This window comes from Phyllostomus discolor, chromosome 12 (assembly GCF_004126475.2).
Source record: "Phyllostomus discolor isolate MPI-MPIP mPhyDis1 chromosome 12, mPhyDis1.pri.v3, whole genome shotgun sequence".
NCBI classification, from domain to species: domain Eukaryota; kingdom Metazoa; phylum Chordata; class Mammalia; order Chiroptera; family Phyllostomidae; genus Phyllostomus; species Phyllostomus discolor.
In genome coordinates this window covers 4524917-4541472 of record NC_040914.2, presented here as the reverse complement: position 1 = coordinate 4541472, position 16556 = coordinate 4524917, and the positions used below count along the sequence as shown (strand labels likewise).

At 40.6% G+C, this 16556-nt stretch overlaps 1 protein-coding gene across 4 annotated transcripts in view; it reads right to left on the bottom strand.

Moving 5' to 3' along the window:
- The window catches only part of CEP89 (centrosomal protein 89), an 88114-nt gene that overhangs the window by 66866 nt on the left and 4692 nt on the right, over positions 1 to 16556 (bottom strand). For all 4 annotated transcript variants that reach the window (XM_028529438.2, XM_036012906.1, XM_036012907.1 and 1 more), the window contains exons 3-4: positions 10221 to 10379; positions 7038 to 7224 (exon numbers count right to left, since the gene is read on the bottom strand). In XM_028529438.2, coding sequence (XP_028385239.1) covers positions 7038 to 7224; positions 10221 to 10379 — 346 coding nt within the window. The remainder of the gene's footprint in view (positions 1 to 7037; positions 7225 to 10220; positions 10380 to 16556) is intronic.

Genomic DNA, 16556 nt, shown 5'->3' with positions numbered 1-16556 from the left:
TTGTAAAAACTCACTGAGCCTTACACTTACAGTTTATATACCTTTCATGTATATTTACTACATTGATAAATAAACCAAAGAATTATGACATTATTCAAAACAATAATTTAAATGTTTTAATTTATATTTTTTAAACTACCAAATACTTCTAACTGTAAAAATAACCTTGGCAACTAAAACAACATTTGTTTGGGCCTTGAAGGACAGGAAGAAGCAAGACAGGCCAGCCTGGCCCCAGCCCAGGCGCCAGTGGTGACGGAAGGGCCTGTCCCTTGTTTGTCCACAGCGCTTGTTCAAGGTCCCTTCATGCTCCTGCTGGGGTAGTGCACTTACTGAGATTTTAAAGAGTAAAATGTGCATGCTATAATATCTATGGTAATTATTAGAGAAAAAGATATAATTTGCGAATTAGTGGAGAGAAAGAAAAATCATCAACCCATAAGAAGTCAAGAAGAAATGAGATACAGAACATCAGGACAAACAGAAAAGGTAAAGTAAGATGGCAAATTTAAATTCAGGCAGATCCTTACATACATTAAATATGGAAGAATTGAATGGTCCAGTAAAAAGACAAGTTTGTCAAACTCAGTTAACAAAACTATAATGCTATATTAAATTGAATACATACTTTAAACAGATGAATAGTATGGTATGTGAATTATATATTTAAAACTTGTTTTTTAAAAACAGTATGCTGTTTATAAGATACAGCTAAACATAAGGACATAGAAAGTTGAAATTAAAGAATGGGTTCCCAGTCAGGGTACATGCCTGGGTTGCAGGCCATGACCCCCAGCAACTGCACATTGATGTTTCTCTCTCCCTCTCTCTCTCTCTCTCTCTCTCTCTCTCTCTCTCTCTCTGTCTCTCTCTCCCTCCCTTCCATCTCTAAAAAAGAATAAATAAATAAAATCTAAAAAAAAAGAATGGAAAAAGTAGACCACACGAACATCAAACAAAAGGGAGACAGAGGGTGTCAGGTGAAGAGACGAAAGGCGAAACACATTTTTAGAGATAAAGAGGCTCAATTTATAGTGACTTAATGTTCAATTTACCAAGAAGGTATAGTTTTAAGTTTGTGCATACCTACCAATGTAGTCAGATGCAAAAGAATACGTGTTCTACGATTTCATGCATATAAAGTTCAAAACACGCAAGTTTAGTCTGTGACATCAGAAGTATCCTAACACTTCAAGAAAAAAGATACTGGAAAACCTGATGGCACAGCAAGGAAGCTGCAGTGTCTAGATTCTCATGACTGTGAGAGGGACAGGACACTAACATCCAGCAGTGACTAACCTAATCACGCACAGGCCACAGCCGAGAAGGGGACGGTCACCTTCCCAGGTGCCTCTCTTCGTAGTGACTATGCTAACAGAAGAACCCCACCCAAAGTGCTTACACCGTCTTCCAGGTGGAGCAACAGGAGGTGCCAGCTAGCTCCCCCTTAGGGCTGAGTCCGGGCAAGAGTGTGGTAAAAATGTGCAGTAAACCGAGGAATAACTCCGGCAGGGGACTGCTCAGGCCCGCACCGGGTCCTTGTGGGCCCCAACACATGGTGGACCTCCCCTGATGTGGTACATTAGTATAAATAAACTGAGGGTTGGTGAATCTGTGCTTCCTCACCTGTTACATGGAGGACACTCCAACACTGAAAGATAACAGAGCTCACTCTCTTGGTGGCTCCTGCAAATTGCCTGGAGTGGCTGCTTGGCCACTGACTTGCTATCCTGGCCTTCTATTGCTACCAACCAGGGTCGAGCTCACACAGAGGTGCTTGCCTTTAGAGCAGAGTGATAACCTACATGAAATGAACTGAGAGTGGGTATGTCTCCCTGTATAGGGTGTATACATGTAAACGTGGAGAGGGAGATGCAGGAGTCAAGCCACAGCAGCACTGCCGCACTCACTGCTGGCAGTCAGTGCCCCCCTTTCCACCTTGCTAGGATGATTTTGTTTGGGGCAAATGGGCCCAGCTCTAGGGGATGAATCATGATGATCCTCTTCCCCTTAGTAATTGGTCAAAGGATGGGCCTGTGACCAATGAGCCTCCTACTGGCAGGCTTTCCAGAAAAAAATGTTCTCCCTGATGATCACCGAGCAGCCTGATAAGAAGGACCTTTCTCCACTTCTTCCTTCAGCTTTGGGACCAGGATCTGCCCCACCCACTGGTGAGCACGGAGAGGACGCCAAGGGAGCCTCAGGCCCCAGCCTTCAATAGGCAGCTGAAGCAATTTTGGAATCTTCTACCTCTTGACTTTGTTAGGTGAGAGTGTTAAATGTCTATTATTTAAGCCTTATGTTTGTCTATTCCATTATTTGCAGCAAAAAAAAAAAAAAAAGACACACATATCAAACTGACCACAGAGGCTTGTTCTGGAGAGAAGAGGAGGACCACAATATGAACAGCAGGGATTCAGGGTGGGCTTTTGCTCTATGTGTGGTATCAAAAGTTTTTATAAGAAATGTGTGTGTATTCATGTATTACCTTTGTGACAAAAAGAAAATTAAAAAATTTTTAACTGTGGAGAGAGAAGGAACATTCCTAATCCTCAACAGCAGCAGCATAAGAATGCCCACTATTCCTTGGCCTCCAGAAGTTTCTAGAGAGAGCTAGTTTACCCCTCCATGAACAATTTCTCTCTGGATCTCCATCCAAACTTACAGCGGACACTCAAATATGGGTTTATTGGCAGGTGGGTGGACCTGCCTGTTTGTTTAAATGAACAAATGAATGAATATATAGCATTTTATGACAAACGCTCTGCAAATCCACAAACAATAGCAAGAATACTTCAATAACATCCTATTGATTTCTATCTGAAAATGGTAATAAGGCATGTAGTCTCCTCCCTTAAAACCAATGGAAATCAATCAAAAGAATGGGGAAAAATGCTTAGTTAATAAGCATAGTATTAATCCACAATCTGGCAAAAACACTTGCCAAACCTATGAAATTTGGAACAGAGGGAGAACACTAAAATCTGCTGGACCGTAGGCATGTTGATGCTCCAAAACACAAAGCCTCTAAGTGTTATAGGTACAGGCCCACAGAGGTCCACTGACGGGTGCAACAAGAACAAGGCTGTGGACTGGCCCAGGACAACTGTCCTTTCCATGCAGGAGGGACTAATGGGAGACACTTGTGGAGAGCCTTACTCCATTGTCCAGAGTCCAGCCCGAGCACTCTCAAAGAAATTAGACAGCACAGGTTGACATAAAGACCCCAAAGAAGAGATACAGGATATCAAGAAAAGTGATGAGGCCACAGGCAGATGTGAAAAGGAAGTTGGCAGAACTCAAAAAGCAAAAGAAAAAAATAAAACCAACAGAGAGGTAGAAGCTATACTAGAAGTATTAAACACAGTGACAAAGTGCTGAAATGTGGAGAACACACAAAAGAAAATCACATAAAGTGACACTGGAAAGAAAAAAGAGGCACAAGCGATTATAGAAAATATAATAGACATGGGAGACAAATAAAGGACATTCAACAAAGGCACAACTAGTGGTCTCAAAGGAGAACAGAATGAACAGATGACGAAAGTAGTCACAGATAAAATGGGGGAGGAAATAGTCCCTGGAAGTAAAAAAAGAAATGAAAACCTTTGCTGAACAAAATTACAAAATAATTTTCAGAAAAAAATAGCAGAAAATAATGAACCACAATAAATTCTGGTGATATACTAACCTTCAAAGGCTAAAGAATGAACTTACAAAGGTATCAGGCAGAAAGGTCAAGTGACTTCAAGTGAAGCAGGCTGTCACTCCTTCCTAGCCCTTTGCCGTCACTCTCAGCAGTGCCCTCAGGAAAGGTTAAGTCCCTCGATACACGGTATCACGCCGCCTGTACTCTTCCCTTGTAACACTTATCATAACTGTGATTGATTACTATCAACTGTGTGACTATGGACTCTGTTTTATACTGCTTCTCCAGCACCTGGCACATGCCTGGTATTCACTGGATGTTCAATAAATATCTGTTGAATTACTTACCTGCCCAAAGACAATCTCTTCTCCAGTGCAGTTCTATACAGGATGAAGAAACTGAGGCATAGGGAGATTATCTGACTTACCACAGTTATATTGTCCAAGTGGGAAGCGGACAAGCTGAGACTTGAACTCAGGTTTCTGAATGCCCCTGACACTGCTTTGTCCACTGGGCTCTAGCATTGTGTGAACAGACCACAAATTCAGGCACCCCAAACCTTCCAGCCTTACTTTTGGGTGGCACCACCAAAAGACTACTGAAAACAAGATTTTCTCTCCATCTGTGAGGCCACTTCTGAGCAGGTGCACCCCTTACATGCAGATGCTTGCCCATACCGCCCTGCAGCAGAGAGAGGCATGGCGTGCAGACCTGGGTCCAAACTGCCTGCTTGGGTCGGCCTGTTCTCTTACCTGCCTCATTCTGACAACTGTTCATTTCAAAGAAAGTATGAAATGATTCATAAGAAAAGTATAAAATTATAAATTATTTACCCCAGATTATAGAATGTCCACATGAATTTAGGGAAGGCAATTTTACTTTTACCTTTTAAATTAAAATGTACCTCACAGACAGTATCTCCTTCAGAGCTGGCGCCATCTAGTGATTAAATGGCAGTTTTACATGCTTCACACACCCATTTTTTTCAAAGATATAACTTTGTAATCATATAATAAATTTAAGAATATTGGGTTTGTTTCAAAAAAAAAAGCTTTAGGTCTTTGAAATATTCTTGATAGGCAGAAGAACTATAAACACAAATTTTAATTCTTAATAGGGAAAACTGGTCATCCTGGTCTAAATCCTGCCTCTGTCACTGGATGGTTGGCTGGTGGACCTTGGGCAAGTCATTTATCCAGTCTTATCACATACTTTCCCCAAAGGTGTGAAGTAAGTGAATGGCACATATAAGCTGCCTAACATATATTAATGCTAAGAAAATATCAATATGTCTTCCTTCTCCTACTGTCTACCAGCCCCCAGAAAAAAAAAAAAACTAAGTGTAAGGCTATGGCAAACTGAAACCCCTTTCCAGCTCAGGGGACCTTTCACTCATGCTGTCTGCCAGGACAGTGTAAGGGTTATGACGAAACCTTTCTACTGCAATCAGTGACCAAAACTCCTCCTCTGGTTCCTAGGTTGTATAGGAAAAGACTTGCCTGTTACACAAAAATTTGGAGATTGGCATGCAAATACTGCTGGTGGGAAGGAAAAAGGGAACAATGGCTCTGGAAAATAAGCTGGCAAATATCTAATAATGTGAACCAGCACATGTACCAAATGTTCAAGAAAATAACCTAAATGCCCATCAGCAGTTGAGTAGACAAAGTAACATGGATCCATCTCAAAACTGCAATGTCGAGTAGAAAAGCCAAGAGGTGAAATGACTGACTCAGTCTGGTGACCCTTGTACATATAAAAAAAAAACAAAAAAAAACAAAAACTACTGTATTTGTTTACTCTTAGTAAAAGAGTAAAAGCAAACTCTTCTGGAATGCATTCCAAATCCGAGAGAAGAAGGCCTTCCAGGGACGGAAAGGGAATGGGAGACAAAGAGAAATTGAACTCTAACTGTAATTTAATTTCTTTTATCAAAAAAAAAAATCTGATGCAAAGACTGTTAAGATGTCAATACTCGCTCATTCTGGAGAATGAGAACACTAATAATGTTATGTTATTTTCTACTTCTCAGCTCTTTTTTTGTCTGGGTTATAGAAAATACATATGTTTAGCTTTAACAGATAGTGCCAAACAGTTTTCCAAAGTGGTAGCACGAATTACACTCCCACCAGTGCTACAGAGTTCCTTCACAGCCTCACAACAGGTCGCTGTCCCCTAAGGGAAATGGGGCAGCAAGTTTCACTTCAACACATTTGAGTGATACAACTATCTGTTAACCTCAGTCCGAAACACTCCCAGAAAGTAGCAGACTGAGGGGCAGCGGGAATTCAGAGCCCCACAGAAGACCCTTCTCTGGGCTCCTGGCAGCTGTCTGCCTGTTCCGTGCCCCTTGCTGTAAAGAAACCTAACTCTGCATGCTGAAGTCTATATGTTGGAAACTGATACTTAGTTCAGGAAACACACATATAGATTCCGCCAAATAAGCTCCCTAAGGCCATCTAAAATGTAATTCAATATAGTAGAGAGTAATCACTATGAATATAGTTTTATGTTGCCATCTATATGTGAAGTCACTATGCTTAACATATGTTACAGTGATCATGAAAAAAGAGAAAAGAAAAACAAGCTATGGTGCTGTGTTTTGCCATTAAAAACAGGGGTCCCCAACCTCTAGGCCACAAACGGGTACCAATTCAGGCCTGTTAGGAACTGGGCTGCACAGCAGGAGGTGAGCTTGACAGTAATATTCTTGAATCATCCTAAAACCACCCCCCAACCCCAGTCCATGGAAAAATTGTCTTCCACAAAACTGGTCACTGGAGCCAAAACGGTGGGAGACGGCTGAATTAAAGAAATGGCACTATCCAGTTTTCAAAACCCTAGAACAGAGTTTAAACCAGAGCAGCTGGACAGTGGTGGAGAAATGGACTCCTTCAACCTCTCTATACCTTGGTTTTCCACGTGTGAGAGGGTCGTGAATGGAGCTTCCTCACCGAGATAGTGGGAGATAAATACAAGTAAGAGCTTGAAACAGAGACTCACTGAATGGTAACCACTCAAACAATGTCAGCTAGTATAGAGACAAGGGAGAATACACCTCTCGTCAGGCGTGAATTTGAAGAAAGGTTACCACTATGCACACTGATACTGTAAAAGTAATAGGAAAATTAGCTTTTGAGGTCAAAGAAAAAAGCAGGATTACTTAGCATCGGATGAAAATCTGCACTGAACATGTAAAGATGTTTGTCTTTGAAAGGTAAAGGAAGTTTTAAATTTTAGCCTAGCTAGAGACTGGACACATTAAAAAAATAAGCCGAAAAAAGAAAGCCATCAAAAGTAGAAGAGAGAAAAGAAAGTCCTTACTTATACACAATTTACTATGAATTAATGTCAAGGTGCAGACGGAATGTTGCAACGTGACAAGCACCTGACTCCTGCAGGGCACGGCATACACAGCATCACCGAGGCCTCCCTTTTCTTTATGAGCACTGACATCCTCCAACTCCTTGTAGCTGGACGACAGGCACAAGTCAGTGTCCTCTTCCTCCCCGTAGCCCAGCATTTCGAAGGATGGCAAGGAAGTTCTTCTTCCTGTCTCCCTCTGCCAATTTGGTCTACATTAGAACATTAAAGAGAAAAATAAGTAACTAAACCAGCCACTTACTTCACATGGTTATATATACATGTATTAAAGTGCACTGCCTCTGAGCCCCCGCCATATAAGTATTGTAACTATATTATAAAATATATAGAAACTAAAGGATTAAGTCATCCACTATCCCATCTCTCTGTATACTCTTAAAATTTCCTTCTAGTTTTTCACCTAGGTTCTTGTAATTATTATCACTGCATACAAATACAATCTGCCTCTTTGTTAACAAGTTTTTAAAGTCATAATGTTATAAAGACTCAAGTAGTTATACCAGTTTAGTCAGCCATTTCCTTTACTATGCGTCCCCCTCCCAATTTTCCCTGTTATAAATAACTGTACATTGGACTTCTATGTGCAATAGTCTCTTTTGCTTTTAGGACTAGTCCTGTAGAACCACCAACCCGACGGCACTCTGCTAAGTCAGACGGTACAAGCACTTTATGGGTCTACCTACACGCGCATCACACAGCATCATTTTACAAGTCACTCCTCTAACCTGAGGCGACAGTGGTAATGATTTTCTACAACTTGCCCAGAGAATTTAAATCTCAGTGTGTAAATCTACATATCTGACTGAGAGTATTTTTCCATATATTTGTGTGCAAGCCTTCGTTCCTCTAATGCAAACTGTTCTGTTCATTTACCTACTTGTCCATTTACCTACTTTGCTTCTGGTATGTACATTCCAACTTGAAATTAACTTTCTTATCTTCTAGTATTAAAATCCTGCCTTTGTATTTACTACAAATATTTTTCTAGTCTATTAATTTTTTTAATATACAGATAATTTGTATTTATTTAAAAAATACTTTATTTATTTTCAGATGAGGGGAAGGGAGAGAGAAAGACAGGGAGGGAAACACTGATGTGCGAGAGAAGCATCAGTTACCTCTCACGTGACTGGGCCCACACCTAGCCACCTGCCCTGACTGGGAATTGAACTGGCAACTTCTTGGCTTGCAGGCCAGTATTCAATTCACTGAGCCAGGGCTTAACATACAGATGATTTTTAAAAATTTATCTTAACCTTCTCAATTCTTAGCTTAGGAGTAAATAGCAGTTTTGATATGACAATATAGGATTTCATGGTCTTATTTACATAAATATACAAACCAATCCTTTAATTCAATAGAAATTTATTTTGATATATGAATTAGGCAAGGCTCAAAGCTGATTTTCCCCCCAAAACTGCTAATCAATATACTGTTGAATCCTTTCCTTCCCCTTTGATCTGTGGGGCTGCCTTTATTAGAGACTCAGTACGCTTGCCAACACTAGGTCACCGCAGGTGTTCGTGCGCACCACTCTACCACTGAACCAGTCCCCCTCTGTATTAACTATTTCAACTATAGGTTTTAAAATACAGGGTTTGGCACAAATAATTTTTATTTCTTTGTGCCCCTTTTTATTACAAAATCATAAGCATGTAATTCTGTAACATAACAATATCATTCAAGCATACCATATGACATTTTAGGTGAAATGTTCAAATTAGAACTGTAAATTACAACACCCATATTATTACCCTACCAACAACACTCCAGCAGGTGTTACTTCTGCGGGACCCTGTATAATGGGGCTAGAGCAAAAAAGAAAAAAAAGAGAAAGAACTCATGGACACAGACAACAGTGTAGTGATAACAGGTGATGGGGTGGAGATGGAAGAGGGAATGGTGGAGATAAGTGGTCATTAAAAAAAATACAAAATAAAATATATATGTGGGCTAATACAGCCAACCCCCAAGGATTAATATTGCTCCTTTCTGAATTCCACCTGATGGTCTCACCTACTTATTCTTTCCAGTACATTTTAGAGTTACGTCCTCATCTTTAGTTCTTATTCACCAGAAGTATAATTCTCACCAGGAGAAAAAGCAGGTTATATTCAAACACCTCAAAATGGAGTCAAGATTAAAATGTAAAAACCAAATATATAAACGTATCCCAGGAGAAAAAACACGAGCATTTATATCATGCTATTGTAGGGAAGGTCTTTCTAGGTCTCTTCCCATGATTTGACAATCATGATGGAAAGAAACTACAAAGAAAAGACCAATAGCTCTTATTACATAAAAAATAGAATATTTGGGATGTAAAAATATAAACAAAAACAAAAACAAAATTGAATAAACATGACAGATAAAAGGCAAATCTGGTCATGCCCCTCTCCGCCCCCTACAAGCTCTTAAAGCTCTCAATGTCTTCCTGCTTCTAGGGGTGACACCAACCTCAGGGGTGACACCCTCAAGGGTGACACCAAACATCAAAGGCCTAGCCCCTGTCTGCTGCTCCAGCCCCACCTCAAATGACCGATCACCTCACTCAAGTTCTCCCAGACACAAACATCTGTTTCTGCTGCTCACATGTGTCCTGCTCCCTCTCTGTCTAGAAAGCTTATCTTAGCCCCACACTGACCATCTCCCCAGCCCTCAAGCTGTTCCCACTTGATTCCAGTAAATTCCTCGGTGTTCCCTCAACACTCTCTTCCTCAGGAGGAAGCCCTCCTGACCCCCAGCCCTCTGTTAGCACTAACCCAGCTCAAGCAAGAAAGGAAATGACATCAAAGAAGAAGAAAAATTCTAGTATAGATGCCAACAAAGGTCAAATCAATATGAATGGTCAGAGGGGAGGCATATGAAAAGTGGTGAGTGACAGCTCTCACCATCTAGGCTGTGGCACAGAGGCTCCTCTGAGGCCTAAAAGTGGCACTGAATTCACCAGCTCTGTGCTGCCATGAAACTGACCAGTGCGTTTACAAGCCACAATTTAACAAGACCCACTCTAGAGAAAACTCTGATACAATTCAAGAACAATGTTCCGGAACAGTGTTCCTTTGACACCAGTGACAAACTCTAGTCCTAATCACATGCACACACACACATGCACACACATGCATGCACACATGAGCCGCTCCTCCTTGGCCCTGAGAGGAAGCAAAGCCAGAGATATGGTTCTTACCGCTGCCTCAGCTCTGAGGTGGTGGCGTAGGGCTTGATGAAGCTGTCATTTTCAACGTAGGTCACGTCACTATCAGATTGGGATCTCCGACGTGGCTGAGGAAGGGCAACGGTGCGGCCAGTCAATGTTGTTGCTAGAATGACCGCAGCCAGAGCAGATCTATGGACAAAAGCATCTTAGTGAGCTGGTGAACTAAGGGTTAAACAACAGGACACATGAATCAATCAAGGTATAGCTTCAGTTCTACAATGTTTAGGGCACACCCACTGACCACAAGCCTGCTGTCTGTTGTGTGCTATCAAACAATCTCGTTTCATGTGCACAGCAACTGTATGAGTGGCTATGATTGCCACCTCCATCTTTTATATAAACGACATGCCCAAGATTTTTTAGCTAATACGAGATGGAACCAGGTCCCTAATCCAAGGAGTCTATACTTAAATGGTTTTTCTATTAAAAAAAAACACATCAGAATGAAAGAAAAGGAAATATAAAAATATAGAGAAGATTTAAAAAGGCAAATTATTCAAAACTATAATATAGGGAAGATAGAATAACAGATTTACCCTCCCACCTGAAAATGTAAAACAAAACAATAGACTTAACGAAGTCTCAGCTTACTGCCAGAGAGAATTTCCAGGTCACAGCAAAGGAAGGAGAAACTGAGGGGGGTCCAGACAGACTCCCAGAGTTGTGTAGATGGAGCAGACAGTCCAGGAACACCAGGCAGATAGGTTCTGAAGGGTAGAGCACCAGAAAGGAGAGAGCTGAACAGCGAAAACTCTGGAAACTGCAGGAGGTCCCCCTGTGTGTTCAGCAAAATGCTCCTCAGTGCATGAGTGTGGGGAAACTACCCAAGGCCGGGGGAAGAACCACTAGTAAGGATTAGAGGAGCAGTACCAGGCGCTTACATATGGCTGAGCTCAGTGTCTGTTCCCAACAGTCACACAGGAGAAATAACTCATGGGACGTTGGGTACAGTCCTCCAAAGGTCTTGCCTCAGTAGTGGGGAATAGCCCTAGGTTGAACACTGGTCTGGACTCCATCTAACAAATCATAAAAGCAAGACACAAAAGATCAAACTGGTCCCAAGTAACTTAATTGTATCCCAGCACAAAACTCAAGACTTACAGGGATACAAAAATACCCAGTATTCAACATGAAACTTACAACAATGTCTAGTATGCAATCAAAGATAATCAGCATGCAAAGAGAGAAAAACATGGCCCATAATGAAAAGAATCAATCAAAATCCCATCAGAACTGAACACATGTTAGAGTTAGCAGAGGTGCACACAGGCAGCCATTGTAACTGTATTCCATGTGTTCAAAAGCTCAGGAGAGACATGGAAGAGTATAAAAAAGGCTTGAACTTCAGGAGATGAAAATCACACTAGATAGGACACACTGAAGAAAATATTCATGAAATTAAAGGCGAGACAATGAAAAATAACCAAAATGAAATACAGAAAAGAAAAAAATAATTTTCAAAAAAGAACATAAGTGAGACATGAGATTTAAAAACTGCTGTTGTTTTATGTTTTAAGCCACTACATTGGTGTAATTTGTTACATGGCAACAGATAACTAATACAGTAGCCTTCAACCAGTGCGGTAACAACTGGAAACCTACATCAGAAAAAAGGAACTTGAATCCACACCTCCATACCTCTCACCACACTAGAACTAACTCAAAACAGACATTATACTTAAATATAAATCCTAAAACTATAAAACTCCTGGAAAAAAATCTTTGTGGCCATGAGTTAGCTACCAATTTCTGAGATTTATATTAAAATCATAATCTGTAAAAGAAAAATTGATAGTTGAATTTCATAAAAATTAAGATCTGTTCCTTTAAAATTACCATTAAGAGAATAAAAGGGTAAGTCACAGACAGGGAGAAAATATTTGCAAAGCATGTATTTGTTAAAGAACTTGTATCCAGAATAAAGAATTCTCAAAATATAATAACAGGAACACAAGCAACTCAATTTTTAAAAGTGGGCAAATGGTTTAAATAGATATTTACTGAACAAGATACACAAATGGCAAATAAGCACCTGCTCAACAGCACTAGGAATTAGAGAAATGCAAAATAAAAGCACAATGGAATCCACTACACACCTATTAGAATGTCCAAAATTAAAAACACTGGCCAAGACAGGGAACATTTGAGGTTATGCTTTGCAACATACATCATCAATTTACTCAAAATATTTTAAAAATTAAAAAAAAAAGATTGGGCATGACAGAATGCCTCCCGCAAAGCAGGGTCATAAGAAGAAGGGATCATCTGCCGTCAATGAGGAGGTAACAGAGGGCACACCACCAACACTCACAAGGGCATCCGTGGAATGAGGACCAAGAAACACTCCCCTGAGGCATTCAAAGGGATCCAAGAATTTGCCAGGAAGGAGACAGGAACTCCAGAGGTGCACGTGGACTCCAGGCCCAACAAAGCTGACTGGGTCAAAAGAATAAGGTCTGTTCCATACCTCATCAGTGTATGGCTTCCCAGAAAGCATAATGAAGATGAAGATTCACCTAACAAGCTCTATACATTGTTACCTGTGCACCTGTCACATTTTCACAAATCATACGGACAGTAAATGTGAATGACAACTAACAGCTGACTGTCAAAGCTATAGACACATACACACACAAAGACTGACCAAACCAAGTGTTGGTGAGGTGAAGAAACAGGAATTCATATGCTGCTGGTGGGAACACAAATGAATCACATATAAGTGAAATGATATCTAGTATATGTTGTAAGTATTTCACTCCTAGATATTTACCAAAGAGAAATGAAAGCATACATCCAAGCAAAAATTTGTGCGCAAATGTCCAAACACCTTTATTTCTAGTAGCCCCAAAACTGGAAACAACCCAAACATCCATCAGCAGTTGCGTGGATAAACAGAGTGCGGCATACCCATATAATAGAGTACTACTCAGCAATAAAAAGGGCAAATCACTGACTTTCACAATAACATGGACGAATGTCAAAATAATTACACTGAGTGAAAGACACCAGCTTAATTATTTTGTGTAATTCTGTTCATATAAAATTCTGGAAAATGAAAACTATCTGCAGTGACAGAAAGCAGATGAGTGGCTGCCCGGGCACGGGGGTGAGGGTGGGCTGGGAGGGGAGTGGGAGGTGGAAGAGATGGGCACAAGGGAACTTGGGGATGTGATGGGTATAGGTATTGTCTTGATTGTGCTGATGATTTCACAGGTGCAAACATCTGTCAAAGTTTACCAATTTGAATTTTAAATATGTACAGTTTATTGTAGTCCATTATATCTTAAAAAACTGTTTTTAAAAAGATAAACAACTTTCTAAATCAAAACTAGTAATAATATAGCAGTATTACACAGTTTATAACAACATTAGATTGTGTAGCAACAGTAACACAAAGGATAGGAAGGAGGCAATAGAAGTAAATAGCTATGATTCTTATACTGTTATAGTACACATGAGATGGAATAATATTAAAGATTCATTTCAATGTTGTCTTTTAAAAATAAAAAGATCTAGAAGCATGCCAAGTTCGCTAAACCCACATTGGTTATTCGGGTTTATAAACATTACAACCCAGGGCGATAGTTTTATAAAGCACAGAGACCACAGGAATTTTCTCATGACACGTGTTCTTTTGTCTTTCTGCTTGATGATGGAATGTGAAGCTAACCCTCTCACTATTGCTGCTGCTACATAAACATTTCAGTTCTAATGACACTACTTAATGTTCACACAAACACTGAAGAGCTGGGCAGACCTTCAAGTGCATCACAGCAGTGAGATTGCTTGCCAGCTGTGAGACTTCAAGCAAATGCTGAACACTTGAGCTCAAAGGACCTTCTAGGTCGCTGAGAGGATGAAATGAAAATATACTTCTAGAGCACTTACGAGAGTCTCTGGCACAGAGTAAATACTAATACATGGCTATTCTTGTTATTAAGATTGTACTAGAGGAAAAAACAAACACTAAACATATTTCAATGGGTTTTTTTAAATTGAGACATACAATATTCTAGCTTCAAAGAGAACACTAAAAAAGAAGGTACCACCCTCAAATGAAATTTGTTCTCATTATTTTTTAAATGTTATTGATTATGCTATTACAGTTGTCCCTATTTTTCCCCCTTTGCCCCACTCCACCCAGTATTCCACTCCCTCTACCTATCCACCTTTAGTTCATGTCCACAGGTCATGCACATAAGTTCTTTGGCTAATCCATTTCCTATACTGTTCTTAACACTACCTATTTTGAATCTACCAATTTGTACTTCTTAATCCCTGCACCTTTCCCCCCCATTTTCCCCCTTCCCTCTCCCAACTCATAACCCTCCAGATGATCTCCATATCTGATTCTGTCTCTGTTCTGTTTGTTGCTCAGTTGATAGTTGTGAATTTATTGCCATTTTAACATTCATAGTTTTGATCTTCTTTTTCTTTTTTTTTTTTAAGATTTTATTTATTTATTTTTAGAGAGGGAAAGGAAGTGAGAAAGAGGGAGAGAAATAACAATGTCTGGTTGCCTCTGGAGCGCCCCCTACTGGAGACATGGCCCACAATCCAGGCATGTGCCCTGACTGGGAACTGAACCGGCAGTTGGTTTGCAGGCCTGTGAGCAATCCACTGAGCCACACCAGGCAGGGCTTCTTTCTCTTATATAATTCCCTTTAACATTCATATAATAATGGCTTGGTGGTGATGAACTCCTTAGTTTTACCTTGTCTGGGAAGTTCTTTATCTGCTCTTTGATTCTACATGATAACTTTAACTGGATAGAGTAACCTAGGTTGTAGGTCCTTGCTTTTCATCACTATGAATACTTCTTGCCAGTCCCTTCTTGCCTGCAAAGTTTCTTTTGAGAAATCTGCTGATACTCTTATGGGAACTCCTTTATAGGCAACTGTCTCCTTTTCTCTGGCTTCTTTTAAGAGTCTCTCTTTATCTTTAAATTTTGGCCTTTTAACTATGATGTGTCTTGGTATGGTTCTCTTTGGGTCCAACTTATTTGGGACTCTCTGTGCTTCCTGGACTTGTATGTCTATTTCCTTTACCAAATTAGGCAAGTTTCCTTTCATTATTCTTTTAAGAAAGTTTTCCATTTATTTCTCATCCTCATCTTCTGGTACACCTATGATTTGGATGTTGGTATGTTTGAAGATACCCCAGAGGCTCCTTAGCCTATTCTTGTTGTTTTGAATTCATTTTTCTTTTTGCTGTTCTGGTTGAATGCTTACGTCTTCCTCACATTCAAATCATTGACTCAATTCTTGGCTTCATCCCCTCCACTCTTGGTTCCCTGTAGATTTTCCTTTATTTCATTTAATGTTAACCTTCATTTCTGCCTGGGTCTTTTTTATGCTGTTGAAGTAACCAATGAGTTCCTGGAACATCCTGATAACCAGTGTTTTGAACACTGCATCTAATAGGCTGCTTATCTCCATTTCTTTTAGGGTTTTTTTTTCCTGAAGTTTTGTTCTGTTTTTTCATTTGGGCCCTATTTTTTTGTCTCCTCATTTTGGCAGCCGCCCTGTGTTTGTTCCTATGTATTCGGTAGAGCTGCTTTGACTCCCAGTTTAGTACTAGTAGAAAAGGCACCTATAAGTTGTATGGGGAAGAGCCTTAGGTATTTGCTAGGGTCAGCAACCTATGTCACTGCTCTGTGGCTCTGTGTGGAGGAAGGCTCAAAGAGGGGACAACGCCGCTGTCTGGCCTCTGGAGTTTTGCATGGGAGGAAGCTGTTTCCTGGCACTTGCCCTGATGCCAATCACTTCAATTTCTCCCTATATGCCACTGGTGCCCTTCCAGCTGCCGCTCTGGTGCTGAATCCCAGACGGAGTGAGTCTGCGTAAGTCTTATGTCCATTGCAGGCCCTTTAAGACGAGTCTCTCTCCTATGAGTCCTGCAGTTTCTGCTGCCGCCCAACTCCCAGCCAATAGGGTTTTTCTAGCCAGAAGTTATTGGGACTTAACTTCCTGGCACTGGAACCCTGGGTTGCGTGGTCTGCTGTAGGGCTGGGATCCCTCACTCTTGAGGTATCCTTCCCGATTTTTATCCACCACATGTGAATATGCAACTGCTCATTCTGTGTCTCCGCACCACTCCATGCCACTTTGCCTGTGTATCTCCACGTCTCCACCCTTCCTACCCATCTGGATGAATGTGGCCTCTTTAAATTCTTGGCTGCCAGTCTTGCATACAGGTCAATTTGCTGATGTTTCTGGATAATATTTGTTTTGTAGTCTAGCTGTACTTTTTTTCTGTAACTGTGCGAGGAGGCAAGGCATGTTTATCTATACCTCCATCTTGACC